At 44.5% G+C, this 19,489-nt stretch overlaps 1 protein-coding gene across 1 annotated transcript; it reads left to right on the top strand.

Annotated features, from left to right (window-relative positions):
• The first annotated feature begins 558 nt into the window (after positions 1–558).
• Positions 559–1,369, top strand: BHLHE23 (basic helix-loop-helix family member e23). The gene has a single exon (XM_033151035.1). It carries the CDS (start codon positions 614–616, stop codon positions 1,295–1,297), a length of 684 nt encoding a protein of 227 aa, XP_033006926.1. The 5' UTR covers positions 559–613; the 3' UTR covers positions 1,298–1,369.
• Positions 1,370–19,489: the final 18,120 nt, after the last annotated feature.

Here is a 19,489-nt window from a genome sequence, read left to right as displayed (position 1 = left end):
CGCGACGAGCCGCCGCAGCCGCCCCAAGCTAGGCAGAGAAGTAGGGAGGCGAAGCGGAGAGAGACACCCCACTCCCGCAGTAACCACCCAAACATTCCGGTTTGGATCCAAGAGGGAATCGGGCGAAGCGAGAGCGCCGCGAAGCCCCCGGCTCCGGATCCCAGACGGCAGCAGGAAGGAAGAAGAAAGCGCGCGTCCGGAGCGCAGGAGCGGTGCGCACAGCTTACAAAGGCGGTCAGCACCCGATCCCAGGAGAAGACCTCAGCGCCTAGGCGATCCTCGAGTGGGGCACAAACCAGCCTGGGAATAGCCGTGCAAGATTCTCCCCGCCCCGAGGTGAGGCACGGATAAGTGAAGGGGGCGCCCGTTTTCTTCGCCCATCCCGGCGCAAGAGCGCACGCCCTGGGGTCCCCGGAGAGGGCCGCGGGGCTCGGAGCGGAGCAAAGCGGGCGCCCTCCTGCTCTTCTTCTTTGCGCAAAGGGGCGCACGCAGCTTCCCTCCGGTCCCGGCCGGCTCGGCGCTGTGGAGAGAGCTCCGTCAGGCGCCGCCGCCGATGAGCGTTGCTCCAGGCGCGCAGCTCTTCGCCGGCTCGGCGGAGCTGCCGGAGAAAGCCATGGCCGAACTCAAGTCCTTGAGCGGAGAGTCCTACCTGGCTCTGGCGCAGAGCTACAACCAGACGGCGTTCGCCTACGGCGCCGTGCGAGGCGGCGAGGCCGGGCGCGGGTACCCCGGCGGCGCGGGCGGCCTGGACTTCCATGCCGCGCAGCTGGGGAAGTCGGCGGAGAGCAGCGGCGAGCAGAGCTGCGACGAGGAGGACGCCTTCGACGGCGCCAAGGAGGGCAGCCCGGCGTTTGAGCGCGACGGCAAGCTGAAGGCGCCCGGTGCCCTCGGGGGGACCAAGAAGCCCAAGGAGCAGCGCTCGCTGCGCCTCAGCATCAACGCCCGCGAGCGGCGGAGGATGCACGACCTGAACGATGCCCTGGACGGCCTGCGCTCCGTCATCCCTTACGCGCACAGCCCGTCGGTGCGCAAGCTCTCCAAAATCGCCACGCTCCTCCTGGCCAAGAACTACATCCTGATGCAGGCGCAGGCCCTTGAGGAGATGCGGCGCCTCGTGGCCTACCTCAACCAAGGCCAGACGCTCAGCACGCCCATCCCGGCCGCGCTGGCCCCCTTCGGACAGTCGGCCGCCGTCTATCCATTCACGGGCGCTGCTTTGACCAGCTGCCCCGAGAAATGCACTGCCTTCCCCGGGGCCAGCTCTGGCCTTTGCAAACACTGCAACGAAAAACCTTGATGTACCCGTTTGACCTTAGAACAAACTCCAAAAAAACCCCACCCGACTTTCCTTTTCACTCCATCAGCCCCGCCTTCTTGCTATCAGTTAAATTGCTTCTTTATTTTTTATTTTATTTATTGCTTTCAGCTGCTTTCCTGGCTTCTTTTGCTTTCCATCGTCTCCCCTGTGAAAATAATCTGGATTCTCCTTCCTCACCTCTCCATTTACACAAGCATTAATCATTTCACCTTCTTCCCAGAAACTTTCTGTAGATTCCCCCCCCCCTTTCCTCTCTCAGATCTGTCATGGATTAATTTTGTGCATAACTTTTTATTATTATTACTATTCTTCTTCTCGTTTTGAGGCTGCCTTAAGCCAGGCTTTGAAATATGTCTCTATACCTAGAGTAAAAAAAGAAGGGGAGGTTTGGGAAAGGAAACTGCAGTGAGAGCCTCTCTGGAATGGACCGACTTGTGTACAAACTATGCAATGTTTACAGAATGCAAAAGTTACTAAAAATGGAAAATATCCTCCAGATATAATTGGCAGTGTCTGTACAATCAAACATTCAAATGACACCTGATCTTTCTATTTTATTTTATTTTTCAATTTTCATTTTGGGTGCCGCTTGTGAAATTCAAGAACGCTTCTTAATGGGTTGGTCAGTTTATTTATACACACGCACATATTTTTAAGCATTGAACCCATTCTTGGACTTTTGACTACAGTCTTTCTGTTGTACGCTGTTGCCTGCTCTCTCTCTCTCTCTCTCTCTCTCTCTCTCTCTGCCTGTTTCTGAGCTTTGGCAGGACCACTTTTCAAAGTCGGCCGCACATCTTGGTAAACAAGGAAACTAAAAATTCATTGAGCTTATTTATATGTATTTATAATAAATAAAAAGGACATCAACTAACTTGGGTTCTGTCCTAAATCTCTCATAAGGTCAGTTTGCTAAGCAAACCAATCCTAAAAAGAGACATTGATGGCACTGAACTGAGTACCGTAAATCTTGCATCCTCTTCCTAAATATCAAGGGCATAACCTGGCCAGACTGAAGCCCTCTTGTGGATTTCAGTGGGAGACAATTAAAACGAAGAGTTGATTCTTCCACTGAAAACGAAGAAAATTATACCTGTGCATGCTTACACTCAAGTAAATCCCATTGAACTGTGGAGGACTGGCTGCCTCTTGAGCGAACAGTCATGTAAAATTGTCTGTGTGATTGCATAAATTTGAACTGTGCTCATAGGAAGCAATTTTCCCCCTGGTAGTTGGTAGTAAGTTTTGCTGATTTTAAGTGAAGTTTTATTGCAAGGAAAAGATATTTGGAATTGGAGTGGGACAGATGGGGGAGGGGGAATGAGACTGAGGATTCTTAACACCCTGCTCCTTTGCATGGGAAGGGTCCTTGGGTTCTTGGCAGCACATTTGCTGTGCATGTAGAAGTTTCCAGGTTCAATTCCCAGCTTCACCAGGTAAGGCAGGGAGAGATCTCTGCCCAAAATCCTGAAGAGCTTCTGCCAGCCAGCGTAGAGACAAAATTGAACTAGATGAACTCGGTAAAAGACAGCTTTCTATGTTCTTACTCAGCAGTAAGTCCCACTGAAGTTTTTAGCTAATGTGCTTATCTGAGCTCTGCACCCTTATTCAGAAACGTTGCACTGAAATCTATGCAGCATCCTTCTAAGTAAGTATGTTTAACACTTGAGTATATATATTTTTAAAAAATCTGTTTCTCTCTGCATTCAAGATCTTTAATCTTCCACAGCTGTACAATCTAACAAACCTCAGAAATCCAACGTAAGTACATTTGTGTGACCTTTGTCCATTGGAAAGCAACAGTGGTTGGACTTTTGGGTCAAGTTGTGTCCGAGTGAGAAGCGCTGCATACTTACCTCCCCCACCCCACGCCCACCCCGTTGCAACTGAGAATGAAACAGAAGTGAGCATTGAACTTGGTGGATTGGCACAGTTGACCAGCGAGTTCTTCCTCCTGGAAGCTGCAGGGTACGCGGAGGAAAGGGGAGATGGATTTGGATTTTAAGGAGATGAAAACCAACAAGGTGGTGTCCGTCGTCTTAGAGTACAATCCAGTGGTCTACAGGAGGGAAGGCAGGAAAAGATTACGCAGTTTTCCATGGGAAGAGCAAGCCTTGCACAACTAAACGTGCGCCATCGGCTGTGCAAAACAGGGTTTTTTGCGCATGGGAACCAATGATATTGTTACAGTGCACATTGCTGGGAACCCTGCATTTCATTGCAGCTCTGTTGTATCTGCAATTTGTTCAACCAACAGTCATGAATGAAGCCTGTAGATTGGGCTGCTTACTGCCCAGCCTACAGTTGCAGTCTTGTGCACGCTGATTTGTGCTGAATTCAGTGAATCTTTCTCCCAGACTTGCAGCCTTAGACTCGATCTAGTTCATTTAAAGGGACGGGCTCCCTGATCAATACAGCTCAAGGCTGCTGTCAACTGTATTTTTGTTCCTCTACTTGAAATACTATAGTCAGGAGGACTTAGACTGGCTAATATCTTGGTTTTGAATGGCCCCTTGGACTTTAGCCACATGAGAAATGGCATGCATTACTAGCAAATCGACAAGGTAGTGGATTCAGCCCATTAAAGACTACTATGGCTAGCATGTACTTAAATGAGCTGAAACAGTTGGTGCTCCCAATAGTTGTGTCTTTGGTCTTCCAGGTCTTAAGACGTGGCTGGTTTGTGGATCATTGTGTTGCCGCCTTTCTAGTATTTGCCTCATTGATAAGTGATGTCAGGGGAACTTTTGGGCGGGGAGAACTAATGCCTGGGTTTGGAGGGGGTTTTTCTGGTGTTTCCAATGCAGCCATCATAAATACGCACTCTGTGATTTGCGTTCAGATAGGAGAAATCTCACCATTCAATGTCAGAGCAGCCGCACAAATTGGTACAATGGAAGCCTCCGGGGCTTGATCTGTCCAGGGCTATTTAAGTTAGAGGTGGGGGGTGTAAGTATTTAAGGTTATTAAACCAATTTCCTGGGCTGTCGCAAATGTTATGCTAATGCAAAGGGGACTCGCAGTGCCTCCAAACCTGCTTGTCTCAAGCATTTAATTTTAATTAATACGCTTTTTCCCCCAGAAGCCCCCCCCTCTCTTTTTTTAAACCTCATGTGTTTGCAAAAAAAAAGGAATATGTGATTAACCCTCATTCAGAAAGACATATGGTTTCAAATTGGTTCTTCTCATTTCCATTTTAATTTCTTCATTTTATTCTTCAGAAGTCTAGTTTATCTACATTCTGCCCCACAAAGGCTATATTAAAACAACAAAAAACTGGTGGGAGGTTTTTTTTGGGGGGGGGGAGGCAATATCAGATACGTCCATAAAAGAAAGGAAGCAAGAGAAAGGGAAAGGGAAAGAAAGGGAGTAATCATTTTCAATATTGCAGACTGCTGAGATGCCAGAAACATTTGTGTGTGTTTTAAATAGAGGTTTAATTTAGGAGTGAATCATGATGTTCAGATAAACGTTTATTAATTCTGGCACAGAGCCCTAGAAATTAGAGTTAACTGGGATTATTTAAATGCAGAATGTTATTAATTGTTCAACTTTCACTCTCCCCCCCACCCCCCGCGAAAGAACCGCAGAATAAAAAGTATTTAAAGAGCCTGGTTTTTAAAAAGAAACAAGTTCTTCTTCTTTTTTCAAATCAGCGACTTCTATTAATAACAATGGGATTTATAATTGCTCTCTTTTTAGATAATAATGACTGAAAAGCTTCGATTCTCCTACAATTGCCAGCTTATGGAAAAAAATCTCCCATGTTGTTAAAAGAAGTGCTATCTGCAGCAGAGGTAAAATGGGGTTTTACCATTACATTATTACAAGCAGAAATGTCGACTGAGCCATATGCTACTCTGGTCTGGTGGATGGTGTTGATCCAGGGAAAGTTGAGCCCGTTGCGTTCATCTGAAGCATTTCTCCCAGCGGAATGAATGGGACTTAAATGTGCTTGTCTTTGCAGGTGGATTTCGCCTGCCCCAAATTTTCAGAAGGGGGGGGGGAAGCCTCACATACGTTGACACGTCAGACAGAGCCAGTGTGGTGTGAGAGCCAGTGTGGTGTAGTGGTTAAGAGCAGTGGACTCGTAATCTGGGGAACCGGGTTCGTGTCTCCACTCCTCCACATGCAGCTGCTGGGTGACCTTGGGCTAGTCACACTTCTCTGAAGTCTCTCAGCCCCACTCGCCTCACAGAGTGTTTGTTGTGGGGGAGGAAGGGAAAGGAGAATGTTAGCCGCTTTGAGACTCCTTCGAGTAGTGAGAAAGCGGGATATCAAATCCAAACTCTTCTCTCTTCTTCTTCTTCTTCTTCTTCTTCTTCTTCTTCTTCTTCTTCTTCTTCTTCTTCTTTCAACATGAAACCATTTCCCACAAGCAGACCCATGTTCTATGAGCAAACCGTGGTGACACCTTGGAAGGGAGAATTGGTGGGTGAGCGAGGGTTCCTCCATTTTCTCATTGTTCTCTACGAATACCTGTTCTCAGATCTCTTTCTTGCTTTTTATGCAGCCGGCCAGTCTCAAAACCAACTGGGGTGGAAGCAGTGAGGGACTAGGTGTGTGCTTGCAAGGGATAAATCAGAAGGTCTGGGATTTAATCGCCCTCCTTGCCCACCTACCAGTTCTCCTCCCAAGCCCACGTTTATCTTCGCAAATGTTTTGTGAACCCGCCGTTTGCTCAGAGATAACCGAGGCTGCATCTCTCAAATTGCTCTCGCTCTGGAAAAGTCCCACAGACATTGCAAGCTTGCCTATGTCTGCTCCGAAGTGAGCGCCATTGAACTCAGTGAGGTTTGCAGCCTCTAGTCACTTTGTGCATTTTTTCCCAGTGGAAATAGCTGGTTTTAGTAACAGTAAAATGAACAGTAAAATCAGTCTCAGCAAAGTTTGAATGAAACAATGGTTTGGGTTTCAACAAAAAAAAGAAAAAAAGAAAAAGCAACCATGCTGATGCTGTGAGCTGGTTTTATTTGTAGAAATACATCGCTGTAACTTGATTAGAATATGAAATGTATTATTTAAAATATTAGCAAAATCTGTGTGTGTATCTGTATGTATAGATATGCATTATGTTGTTTTCCCCTCGTGGTAAATATCAACATTAACTTGTGAATGTGGATAATCCCAAAAAAAATTTCTGAATGCCCCAAAATACATATACAGGTGAAACTCAAAAAAATTAGAATATTGTGGAAAAGTCCTTTTATGTAAGCAATTGTTTTCATTAGCCACTGGAGTTTAACATATGAGATAGACTCGTGACATGCAAAGCAAGATATGTCAAGCCTTTGTTTGTTATAATTGTGATGATTATGGCGTACAGCTGATGAAAACGCCAAAGTTGAAATTGTGAATTTGGGGTTCTCATCAGCTGTACGCCATAATCATCACAATTACAACAAATAAAGGCTTGACATATCTCGCTTTGCATGTCATGAGTCTATCTCATGTATTAGTTTCACCTTTTAAGTTGAATTACGGAAAGAAATGAACCTTTCCACGATATTCTAATTTTTCGAGTTTCACCTGTATATCTCCCTACTTTTTTGGACATGAACCACTGAAAGGGAATGATCACTAGCTGGATGAAAGTCCACTTTCACTGGTATATTGCTTTGTTTTTTTGTTTTTGTTTTTGGACATTTGCATAATTCATATGGCAGAAACTAACATATAGCTAGCCTCCTTGTTCTCCGTGCTTCAGACATCCAATGCAGTATCTGCAATCTTCATTTAGACAGCAGTTGCTGATGCAAACATATAAGGAGGTTTGGGGTGTAGCTACAACTACAGATAGCTGAAATTGGGACTGTGCTGGATGTGGGCCCCTCACTTTTTGACAGAGCCCTCTTTTAAATAAGGCTGCAGCCCTATATGTTGGGAGTGTAAGAACTGTTGAATGCAGGGGGCAGGAGACTTTCTTCCAAATGAACATTCATAAGATCGGGCTTAGATTATGTTTGTGTTTAAGGCAGTAAACTTTTACTAATGTATTATTGGAGATGCCGCTGTATCTGGCACTGGGGGGGGGGGCGGCTCCCATCATCCCCAAATAATATTATTATTAAAATTTATATTCCTCCCAAAGGAACCCAAGGTGGCACAGAAATGGTAAAACATCCGAAAACAATTCCAGTGCAGATGCAGACATGGGACATGTTGGAGGAGGGCCAGACTGGGAGTAAACCACGGTCTCCCCATCCCTGAAGTGCATGGTTGTGAATTTATTTGCACTGCTCTGTTAGCACAGGAAATAGGTACGTTGTGTTGTATTTAAACAAAACAGGCGAGTTTTTTTTTCTGCTATCACACTTTACAGGGCACGCTTTATCAAGTGAGAATGTAAAGAAAGGTAAATTTTAAGCATATACCGTATTATTGCCCTGAATATAAGCTGCACCTCCCCCCCCAAAAAAAAAATTCTGACCTTGAAAACTTAAAGTGCGGCTTAAATTTTCAACCTTACAAAAATTGGTGTGTACGATATTGCTGCTAAAACAAACATACTGTAAAAACAGAACCAAAAAATAACATATTTTTTTATTGCCGACTTGCGAGCTTGAGACTGTTGTGCAATTAATTCTAAAGTCATTCATCACTTTCCCCGTATTTTACAGTGCAGTATCGATTTTTTTTGATTTTTTTTTTTTTGCATTTACGGTGCTACGAACAGGTGTTTAACCCACTTGAAGGTCCTCTCTAGGACCCATGGGATTTTCTTCTACATTTGCCATTTATGGGTGTGCCTGCAGAATTTTAAGGGAGCGGCTTATTTGCGGGTATTGTCTTTTCTCTCCCTCCCTCCCCCCACCCCCGAATTTTAAGGGAGCGGCTTATTTGCGGGTGTGGCTTATATTTGGGACAATATGGTACTGGAGAGCGGCCGTAGGGAGTTGGCCTCCTTGTTTGATTAGAGCTACTGTTCATTTTGACAACCCTTCAGTCGGGATCCAAAGAGATGGCGATTGTTTATAGGATTTCCCCCCCTTTTTAAAAACTGTTCTCCATAAGGTTCCAGAGCAGATTGCAACAATTTTTAAAAATGCAATTTTAAAATAAGTTACAGTGATTTTCAGATTAGGGTGGTTTCAGGAAAAAACACACACACAGATTTGCACATCTGGTAGGATTTTTAATCCCTCCCTGGCGTGTTGCAAACTGGGCTTGTTTGTTTGTTTGTTTGCCATTGGTAAGGAGGACTTGGTGATTTAGAAACAAAAGACCAAAACACCCCGAAGTTTCCAAAATGTCTAGAATAAGTTTTATAGTCTACTGCTTCTAGGGTTTTCTTTTTCTATTATGGGTAGAGAATGGACTAAAAGAAGGCGTTTTTTAACACTTAAAAAATTACGTTGGGAAATCTGCAACCAGTTATTGCTTAGTTAGGTGTGTTTGCAGCACCAGAATAATGGCATATTTTGTGATGGTGTAATGGCTCTTTTTTCGGTCTTTTTTGCTTGTGCCAAAAGAGACTGAAGTGCGGGCACAAAATTCTTCCGATACCCAGTTTAGAGTTTTCGCTTGTGTCCTGATTCCAAACACACTTGCTTTGAAGTAGGTCCCACTGATTTCAGTGGCGCTCCCCGCCAAGCAAGTTTTTTGGAGGACCACAAGCTTTTGAAAGGATGAGGTACACAGATGTCTAGCGTTGGAAGACTCAAGCAGCGGACGGACTTCTTCAGTTACTAGCTTTCAAATCAGCAGGGTTGTCTCTGTGGACTCTTTTTGAAAGCAGTGTCAGCAGATCTATTCCAGAAGTAAGGAATCCCCTCTTCTTTCTTGATAGCTAGTCTTGCTTCTTTCTTGGTGACCAGTAGCTTATGGTCACAGTTTTAAAAAAACCCCAATAATTTTAACAAGTATCAGGTGCAAGGAGCTTGGTCTAGATTGGGACGCAGGGGAACGAGGGTGGGGTCCTCAGGTCTTTTAATCTTTTCCCCTTCCTGTGGTTTCAAAGCAGATCAAGGCTCCTGTACCTGCAGTTTCCATTGGAACGAACATTCGTAGCAATGGGATCTTTTTGTTCCCTCTCCTTCCAGGGCAAATAGCAGGCATGGGGTGGCACTGAGCTGAATCTGGACTTCAGTGTGGGAGCAAATAACTGAAGACCCCCGTCTCCATGTCAGTGTTTTTACTGGGACAGCCTTCAATGGCTTCACGGAGGACTCATTGATCAGGAGCTGTTGGCCATGTTAACAAATAGAGCTTCCATGTTCAGCAATAGTATATCTTTAAATACCAGATACAGAGGACAAGCAACAAGGGGAGGCTGTTGTGCCCTGTTTATGTGCTTCTCTGTAGCATCACACCGGCCAGCGTTGGAAGCAGGATGCGAGACTAGACGGACCTTTGGTCTGAAGACTCCAACAGTATTATTTATTATAGTCATCTCATGTATCATACTTAGCCAGAAGAAAGGAAACTTTTGTTTACCATAGGGTGCACCGGACCATAGGGCGCACCTCGTTTTTAGAGGAGGAAACAAGAGAAAAAACAATTTTCCTCCTCTAAAAGCCCTGGTTTTGTTTTTGTTTTTGTTTTTGTTTTGTTTTTTGTTTTTTTAGGATCAGCTAAAGGTTTTGCAGCTTTTTTTGCAAAGGGGGAAAAGCAAAACCGCTTTTGCAAAAGGGGAAAAGCAAAGAGGAAAAGCCCCGTTTTTATGGGGTTCAACTCACATTTCTGCAGCTTCTTAAGGAAAGGGAGCCGTTTCTACAGTTTCCAGACAGATAATCTAATCAGCCAGTCACATGTCGCTGGGGAAACAAGCAACCTCCCTCTGTAGCACATTCAAAAAAGGAGGCCTGAGCAAGGGGGCGGGGCCGAAAGGGAGCTGGGGACTCTTATCTCTCTCCCGATCTCTTGCTGATCAGCTGATGAACGGGGTCCTTTCAACACCCCTTTTTCTCTTTGTGAAATAAAAAGCACAATCTGCTTTTGGCCCCTGGGCAATTCAGCTCCAGGGACCACCATTCGCTCCATAAGATGCACAGATATTTCCCCTTACTTTTTAGGAGGGAAAAAGTGTGTCTTATGGAGCGAAAAATACGGGTAAATCATTCACTAGTGGTCAGACAGGTGGTTAGTAGGAGCTTTGCGTAAATAATTTCTATCGTATTGACCCCAGAGAACATGAACTACAAATTAGTAAGGTGGCCTTTCTTACCTGCCTTCTGCTGGTAAAGGAATGTGCAAGCTTCTGAATTACACAGAACTCTTCCTTAGCCTGAGGAACAGTTCTGTGTGCTTATACCTCTTTAGCACCAGGATCTGGGCCAAGCTATTTAGAATGGTTCAGCTGAGTTATATTTAATTATGACAGATGGAAGTACTCAAAATGTTTTGAAAGAACTGGATCTAGAAGGCCCTGGTTTTTATTTCGTTCCATTTTCGTCCCATAGCATATTTTTGCTTAACTTTGAAGCATTTTTCTGTGGCTGTTGAAACCCCTGTGTGGATACTGTACTTGTTGGGGAAGGTTTTGATGTGTTCTAAGGCCATGACACTTAAGAATGCTTCCTGTGGAAATGGGTCACTGTGATACAAAAGACACAAGTTCATGAGGTTTCCATTGTCTGCAAACCCAAAGATCAGCGTATGATTCAGTGTGGATACAAACCTTTGACTTGTTAACAACTGGCTGCACATTTGTCAAACCCATTTGCACTTTGGAGCCTTCTAAGCTGGAATCACTGTGTTTAGACGGAAAGCGTAGGCTCAAATCTCTCCATCTCATAAAGGATACTGTAGGGATGCAGAAAAGGATGCCTGAAATGATGAGAGGGATGGATGCAATGTTCTAGGATGAAAGACTAAAAGGGTTTTTTTTTGGCGGGGGTCTTTTCAGTTAGGAAAAGAAGGGGTCTTGGTAGATTTTTGTACTGTAGAGCGATGGACACTATAGGAAAAAATGCATCGAAAGAAGTTTTCCTACTTCTCAATAATTCTAGGACTTTGGGTCAGCCGAAACACGGATTGGCAGTAGATTCCTGGTGGACAAATAAATAAATAAATGAAAATCATGACAGTGTAATTAATTGTTGCCACCACGTGGTGTAGTTAAAGCTATGGTCTTCCCAGTAGTAATGTACGGAAGTGAGAGCTGGACCATCAAGAAGGCTGATCGCCGAAGAATTGATGCTTTTGAATTATGGTGCTGGAGGAGACTCTTGAGAGTCCCATGGACTGCAAGAAGATCAAACCTATCCATTCTCAAAGAAATCAGCCCTCAATGCTCACTAGAAGGACAGATCCTGAAGTTGAGGCTCCAGTACTTTGGCCACCTCATGAGAAGAGAAGACTCCCTAGAAAAGACCCTGATGTTGGGAAAGATGGAGGGCACAAGGAGAAGGGGACGACAGAGGATGAGATGGTTGGACAGTGTTCTCGAAGCTACTAACATGAGTTTGGCCAAACTGCGAGAGGCAGTGAAGGATAGGCGTGCCTGGCGTGCTCTGGTCCATGGGGTCACAAAGAGTCGGACACGACTGAACGACTGAACAACAACAACAACAACCACGTGGTGATGAAGGCCACTCACTCATATGGCTTTAATCATAAAATCATAGAGTTGCGTGCCGTTGTCACAAATGCGCTAACTGGATTCTCCAGGTTGCACCTGCAAAGATTCTGTTTCATGCCTTCCCTGTTACACGAGGCTTGCAAATAGTCGCTGGCCTGTGGCAAGTAAGTCTTGCCTTCAGATGAGCAGGTGAGGTGTTGTTCCTTTTCTAGTTATATGAGAATGAACTACAGGTAAGCCAGTACTGGGTTGGTGGGCTGGTAAGAAATGATGCGGGCAAGGTTTCTTGAGAGCCAGTGTGGTGTAGTGGTTAAGAGCAGTGGACTCGTAATCTGGGGAACCGGGTTCGCGTCTCCACTCCTCCACATGCAGCTGCTGGGTGACCTTGGGCCAGTCACACTTCTCTGAAGTCTCTCAGCCTCACTCACCTCACAGAGTGTTTGTTGTGGGAGAGGGAGGGAAAGGAGATTGTTAGCTGCTTTGAGACTCCTTAGGGTAGTGATAAAGCAGGATATCAAATCCAAACTCCTCCTCCTCCTCCTCCTTCTTTCGGCAATGATATTTTATATAGCGGTTGTTTGGCTGGTTGTTGAAAGTGGTAGGTTGCATAGCTCATACCACTTAAAAACGTAAATAAGGGTTACCTAGCAGGTAAGAAATAAAATTATAAAAGCAAATGGGTCCACAGTGTTACTACCAATTGTTATGAAATTTAGGGTTGCCATATTCCCCAAAATGAAAACATATTTTTTTGCCTTTTCTTTGATTGATTGATTTTTAAATCGTCCAGCTTGCCAAACATTCGGGTTTTCCTGGACATGTTGCCGATTCAGCGAAAATCTACACGGACACCATTTCGCTGCCCGATTCCCAGACGTATAGCAGCCCTAAAAAGGCAAAAGCAGATAAACCTACCTGGAAATTGAACCATCCAGAAAATACAAGAATCCAGAAATTAAACATCAGATACTTTTGGCCAAACTGCGAGAGGCAGTGAAGGATAGGGGTGCCTGGCGTGCTCTGGTCCATGGGGTCACGAAGAGTCGGACACGACCGAACAACTGAACAACAACAACTTGCTTTCTGCTGCCTGCCTCCTCTAGTCCTAAATTAATTTATTTGAAAAAAGTGCTAGGGAAATCAAAGATGAAGTATCAGGGAGAGGTGGAAGCAAACCAGTTCCCTTCTCTGGTTTGCTTCCACCTCTCCCTGATACTCATCAGTTCCCTTCTCTCAACACCTCAAAAATTACAAGACTGTCTGGGTTGTTGTTGTTGTTGTTTTTAAAAAAACAACCTTTAATGTTTATTTCTGTTGTTTCTTATTCAGGTGGTTTGCACAGTGTAAAGGTAGTTTATTTTTACCAGGTAAAAGCACTGCTTTTGATGTCACCTTACAGGAATGTATATTTCAATCCTGGCTGTTGCATACGTGGTAAATTTTCAGGGGGTGGGGGTCAGGGGGTGGATGACCCAGAATGAATTTACTTTAATAAGCTTTTAAATCCCGCTATTCAACATGGTTAACTCATGCTGTTGGTTTGAAATTGATTTGTCTATTAACAATTGCTTTCCCTTTCAATTTAATTTTGCGTGGGGGGGGGGGGAGCCCGCTGAATTCCTCCCTTCCTTAAAATGGATAGCAGTTACTCAGTAATCTCATTTTGAGAACTTTAATAACTGCCACTGTTGAATCGCTTTAGGAAGATAGACAAAAGGATAGATGAAATTGTTTAGTAACTACTGCTGGTAAAAGATTTAATCAGGTAGGCAAAGAAGAACCTTAAAGGAAAAATAATAATGCAAAAGTGAGTGGGGGGGTTGTGGTTTTGATTTGTAATATGATTCAAGCCTGCAAATCATTTCGGTGCAATTTTTAGCAGCTAATGAGATTAAAGAAAATTCATAATCACAGATGTGGATGGAGGAACTGGTTTCAGAGGTTCCCTTGACTTTGACCTGCTTTTTTGTAACAGATTTGAGCTAGCTAGGTTCTGCTGTTGCTTCTTTGAAAGAAGATATGTGTGTACAAAGCAAAGACATCACCTTGCCGACAAAGGTCCGTATAGTTAAAGCTATGGTTTTCCCAGTAGTAATGTACGGAAGTGAGAGCTGGACCATCAAGAAGGCTGATCACCGAAGAATTGATGCTTTTGAATTATGGTGCTGGAGGAGAATCTTGAGAGTCCCATGGACTGCAAGAAGATCAAACCTATCCATTCTCAAGGAAATCAGCCCTGAGTGCTCGCTGGAAGGACAGATCCTGAAGCTGAGGCTCCAGTACTTTGGCCACTTCATGAGAAGAGAAGACTCCCTGGAAAAGACCCTGATGTTGGGAAAGATGGAGGGCACAAGGAGAAGGGGACGACAGAGGATGAGATGGTTGGACAGTGTTCTCGAAGCTACTAACATGAGTTTGGCCAAACTGCGGGAGGCAGTGAAGGATAGGCGTGCCTGGCATGCTCTGGTCCATGGGGCCACGAAGAGTCGGACACGACTGAACAACAAAAACAACAACATGTGTGTACTCCTTAATTTCCACAATCTGCTTCTCAGATAGAGAAAAGTGTCTTTGTGTGTAAGATCTAAATTTGTTTAAAAGCACCCTTGGGATAAGGAGATCACACACACACACACCCCGTTCCCTGGGAACTATAGGTCTTTAAGGAAGAAGAAGAGTTTGGATTTGATATCCCGCTTTATCACTACCCGAAGGAGTCTCAAAGCGGCTAACATTCTCCTTTCCCTTCCTCCCCCACAACAAACACTCTGTGAGGAGAGTGGGGCTGAGAGACTTCAGAGAAGTGTGACTGGCCCAAGGTCACCCAGCAGCTGCATGTGGAGGAGCGGAGATGCAAACCCGGTTCCCCAGATTAAAAGTCTACTGCTCTTAACCACTACACCAAACTGGAGGAGTTGTGGGTTCACCCAGTGCTTTTTTTTCTTTAAAAAAAATGTTTAGAGGTACTCTCATTTTCCTACTCATATTGAAATACTGCCCCTCAATGAGGCCAAACTTAGATTCACAAAATGTTTAGGGGTGTGCATGCCCCCAGAAAAAAAGCACTGGGTTCACCTCAGTCGAAGGAATCACAAAGTATTGTGACGAAGGTAGTTAAAATGAGGCAAAGTGTGTCATGGTGGAAGGGACTTCAAAAAGTGCTTTCAGATGTATGTAACACTTTAAGGAGGGGATTCTATAATTCCTCACCAGTACTGTTCTGGTTGAACAGGTATAAAATGAGATAAAATAATTTTTTTAAAAAAATTGCGATGCATATTTTTTTTAAAATTGTGATGCAGTATCGGGATGTTTGGGGGGTCCTATAGCATTCTGGGCTCTCAGAAGCAATTTGTTCCCTTTATGTCATTTAGAGGAGGTGGGAAGTGTTTTTATCCTTGGTCAAAACAAAATAAAAAATAAAAAAATTCCTTCCAGTAGCACCTTAGAGACCAACTAAGTTTGTTCTTGGTATGAGCTTTCGTGTGCATGCACACTTCTTCAGATACACTGAAATAGAAGTCACCAGACCCTTATATATAGTGAGAGAGTGGGGAGGGGTATTATTCAGAAGGGTGGTGGGAATGGCTGATTGGCTGATGGGTGTGGAAAACCTGTTGATGACTGTTAACGACTGCAATTAGTCCTAAAGGAAAAAGCAAGGGGTGAGATGGCTAAAGATAGCTTTGTCATGTATAATGAGATAAGAATCCAATGTCTTTGTTCAGACCAGGTTTCTCTGTGGCTTTGAGTTTGGTAATGAGTTTCAATTCAGCAACTTCTCTTTCCAGTCTATTTCTGAAATTCCTTTGTATTAAGACAGCTACTTTGAGATATTGTATAGAATGTCCTGGGAGATTGAAGTGTTCTCCTACTGGTTTCTCTGTCTTATGATTCCTGATATCAGATTTACCGTATGTGCATTTATCCTTTGGTGTAGGGTTTGGCCTGTTTGTCCAATATAGAGAGCTGAAGGGCACTGTTGGCATTTGATAGCATACGCAATGTTAGAAGATTATCCTTGGTTCATTATTTCTGGGGACCATGCATTCTTAGAAGACCATGCATAGTGTGTGTTGAAGGAGCAAGACTTCACCTTCTAAGATTACTGCCATGTTCTCTGTGTGGGTGTGCCTTAGAAGGTGGTTCAGAATTCAGCTGGGGTCTGCTTCTACACAAGGACTGGCCACAGAGAACACATCACACCAATTTTTCTATTATTATTATTATTATTCATATGCACTAGCTTCTCATTTGCTTTCAAGATTACTTGGATACTTGCAAGCTAAGGTTACTTCCGGTTCAAGGTTTCTAGAGTAGCCAATGCAGTATCCTCCAGATCTTGATGGACTCTCATCAGCCCCAGCCAGCAGACGTCCTACTCATGAGTAGAACCCTGGCAACATGGTCAATTATCAGGGATGATAGGAACTGTAGTCCAAAACATCTGGAGGGCACCATGTTGACTATAAGCCAGGGCCCTCCATACCTAAGGAACACCATTTGTTCAATGAACAGTCCTTTGTTCAGTGATCACTCTTCTAAGATAAGGCTATCAATGGCAACTAGACATGATGGCTATGTTCCACCTTCACGTTTGGATGCAGGGTGTCTCTGGGTGTCAACTGCTGGGAATCAGAAGTGAAGAGGGTGCTGTTGTGCTCAGTTCCAGCTTGCAGGCTTCTCATGGCTGGCCACTGGGTGCTGGACCAAATGGACCATTGGCCTGATTCTGCAGCCAGGCCCTTCTTATGTTCTACAGAAGTGAAATCTGTTGGGGGCAGGAATTTCGCCATTGTGGTACCCATGGTAGAGAAATATCGACTTAAGGAGATCAACCAGGTTGTTCCCGTTATCCAGTGAAAATGTTTCTGAGTCCTGTCTTATATCTTGTGCTTTAAGATATAAATGATACTGTTTAAGGGTTTTTAATACTGATTTTCCAGCTCTGTTCAAGAGAGCTGCATCCTTGGACGCTTATCATGGTTTTGTTTGTTCTTCGCCATCCTGGTTATCCTCCTCTAGGCACACTCCAGTTTATCAATGTCCTTCTTAAAATATGGTACCCAGAACTGTACAGTGGTACTTCAGATGTGGCCTGGCCATTGCATAATAGAATAGAATTACTTCTTCCCATGAGCTCAGCATTCTGCTTCTGCTAGCATGGCCAAGATTGCACTAGCCCACGGGTGTCAAACACAAGGTCCGGGGGCCTAATCCGGCCCGCCAGACCTCGTCATGTGGCCCGTGTAGCCGCCGCCGTGAGGTCTGCCTGGTGGCACCGAGGGGTCCGCCCCAGCCTGGGCCTGCTCTCGGTGGGCAAGAGGAAGGAAGCCCCAAGACACGGCCGGGAGGAGCGGTGGGCGGGCAGCTCATGTCGCGGGAGACTCTGCCGACGCGGCCGCTTCTTCCTCTTCTTCCTGGTTTTTTTTTTCCTTCTTCTCTCCCCCTCCCCCGCCAATTGACACGATGCGGCCTCATCTTCGCACCTGTTTCGGAGGCCAAGCTTTCAGGGTTTCGTTTCTTTTATTGTTGTTATTTATACACTGCTCCCCCGACACGCTCGTTTTTATTTCAAAGAAATGCAAGCTTTCGTGGAGCACTTCTTTTTTTTAAAAAAAAGGGGGGGAGGAAAGGGAGAAACTGGATCCGATTCCTGCCTTGCGCGAAACGGATTGTGGCGCCTCTTCTTCGCAAGCTTTTTTTCAATAAAATCATTTTTTCAATAAATTGTACAATAATTGTACATTTGAATATCTACTTGCCATTATTCTGACTATGTTTCTGCTTTCAGTGCTAGTTATTACTTACATTATTACAAAAAAACAGTAATAATTGAATGCAGTGACAATAATTTATGATAATAAAGAGTGGACACATAGTCCTACAGATACAACCGGCCCTTTGAGGGTGACCAAACTGCTGATGCGGCCCCTGATGAATTTGAGTTTGACACCCCTGCACTAGCCTTTTCAGCAGCCACATCGCACTGCTGGCTCATGTTCCTTAAGACTCACGCAGTGGTGTCCAAACTTTTTTCAAAGAGGGCCAGATTTGATGAAGTGAAGGTCCGTGAACTGCCACAGGGGCTGGATTAAACCAACCGGCGGGCCGGATTAGGCCCCCAAAATGGACTTTGGATATGCCTTAGAGGAACAATAACAGCACAGTCCTGTGTATGCTAAACTCAGAAGACAAACCCACTGTTCAGCTGGGCTTATTTCCAGGGCAGTGTATGGGACTCCAGCCTGAATGCCTTTCTGAATTCAGCCCTTAACTCCTTCTTCCTCTTCAAACTATTGTGATCTGCAAATCTCAGCCAGAAGCAACCTAACTGTACTATCTAGAAACCAAGGCCATAGGCAAACAAAGTGGCATCTACAATGCCACTTGTGCTATTGTAGAATTCCTTTTTTATCCCCTAGAGGCTTAAAGAAGATGGAGTCAAGAGGGATCTTTTCCATTTCCCCCCCCCCTAAAATAATTTTTGAAACTTATCTCTTGTTCTAAAGCTACAACCCTGAGAACAGTAGACCAGGGTGCAAGTCAACAGAGGCATTTTGAATGCACCGTCTTTGAAATGCTTAGTGACCTTTTAAAGAGGGCCAGATTGATTGATTTTTAAACTCTCATCTTTAGGGATGTGCTCTCTGCTGAAATATGAGGTGCTGCATCTGTATTGGCATTCTGCCGGCTTTTGGAGATTTACCCAGGCATTTCCTTAACCTATTAACTCAAGTCTCCTGTGTTTATTGCTCTGTTGTTTTGAATGGGATTATTTTATTGAGTCTTATTTATTTAAGGCATTTCTACGGCACTTATTTATTTGGATTTCTAAAAAGCAACATAAAAAGCAACGCACTGAATACAGGACAATAGCTGAAAGAAGGGCTAGTTTCGCTTTCAAAGAATCCTGACTTGCTGCGATTCACAAACCAGAGATCACAGAGACCACACTGTTGTTGTTGTTCAGTCATTCAGTTGTGTCTGACTCTTCGTGACCCCATGGACCAGAGCACGCCAGGCACGCCTATCTTTCACTGCCTCCCGCAGTTTGGCCAAACTCATGCCAGTCACTTCGAGAACACTGTCCAACCATCTCGTCCTCTGTCGCCCCCTTCTCCTTGTGCCCTCCATCTTCCCCAACATCAGGGTCTTTTCCAGGGAGTCTTCTCTTCTCATGAGGTGGCCAAAGTACTGGAGCCTCAGCTTCAGGATCTGTCCTTCCAGTGAGCACGCAGGGCTGATTTCTTTAAGGATGGATAAGTTTGATCATTTTGCAGTCCATGGGACTCTCAAGAGTCTCCTCCAGCACCATAATTCAAAAGCATCAATTCTTCGGCAATCAGTCTTCTTTATGGTCCAGCTCTCACTTCCATACATTACTGCTGGGAAAACCATAGCTTTAACTATACGGACCACACTGGAAGACACCAATCCTGGATTGTAAAGCCAAGGTTTATAACACAATGGTTCAACATTACAAGTGAAGCAGATCAGTGTCTACATCTGCCTGCCGTACAGTTTTCTAAAGGTGCAAAGTCTCCATTTTTAAAAAATAAATAAATCATCCATCAGTTGACATTGTCTCTCCATCAAATAATAACCTGAGAAAGTTTAGAAGTTCCATTGTTTGGCATTTGATGCTG

This window comes from Lacerta agilis, chromosome 6 (assembly GCF_009819535.1).
Source record: "Lacerta agilis isolate rLacAgi1 chromosome 6, rLacAgi1.pri, whole genome shotgun sequence".
NCBI lineage: Eukaryota > Metazoa > Chordata > Lepidosauria > Squamata > Lacertidae > Lacerta > Lacerta agilis.
This window is presented reverse-complemented; position numbering and strand designations above follow the sequence as displayed.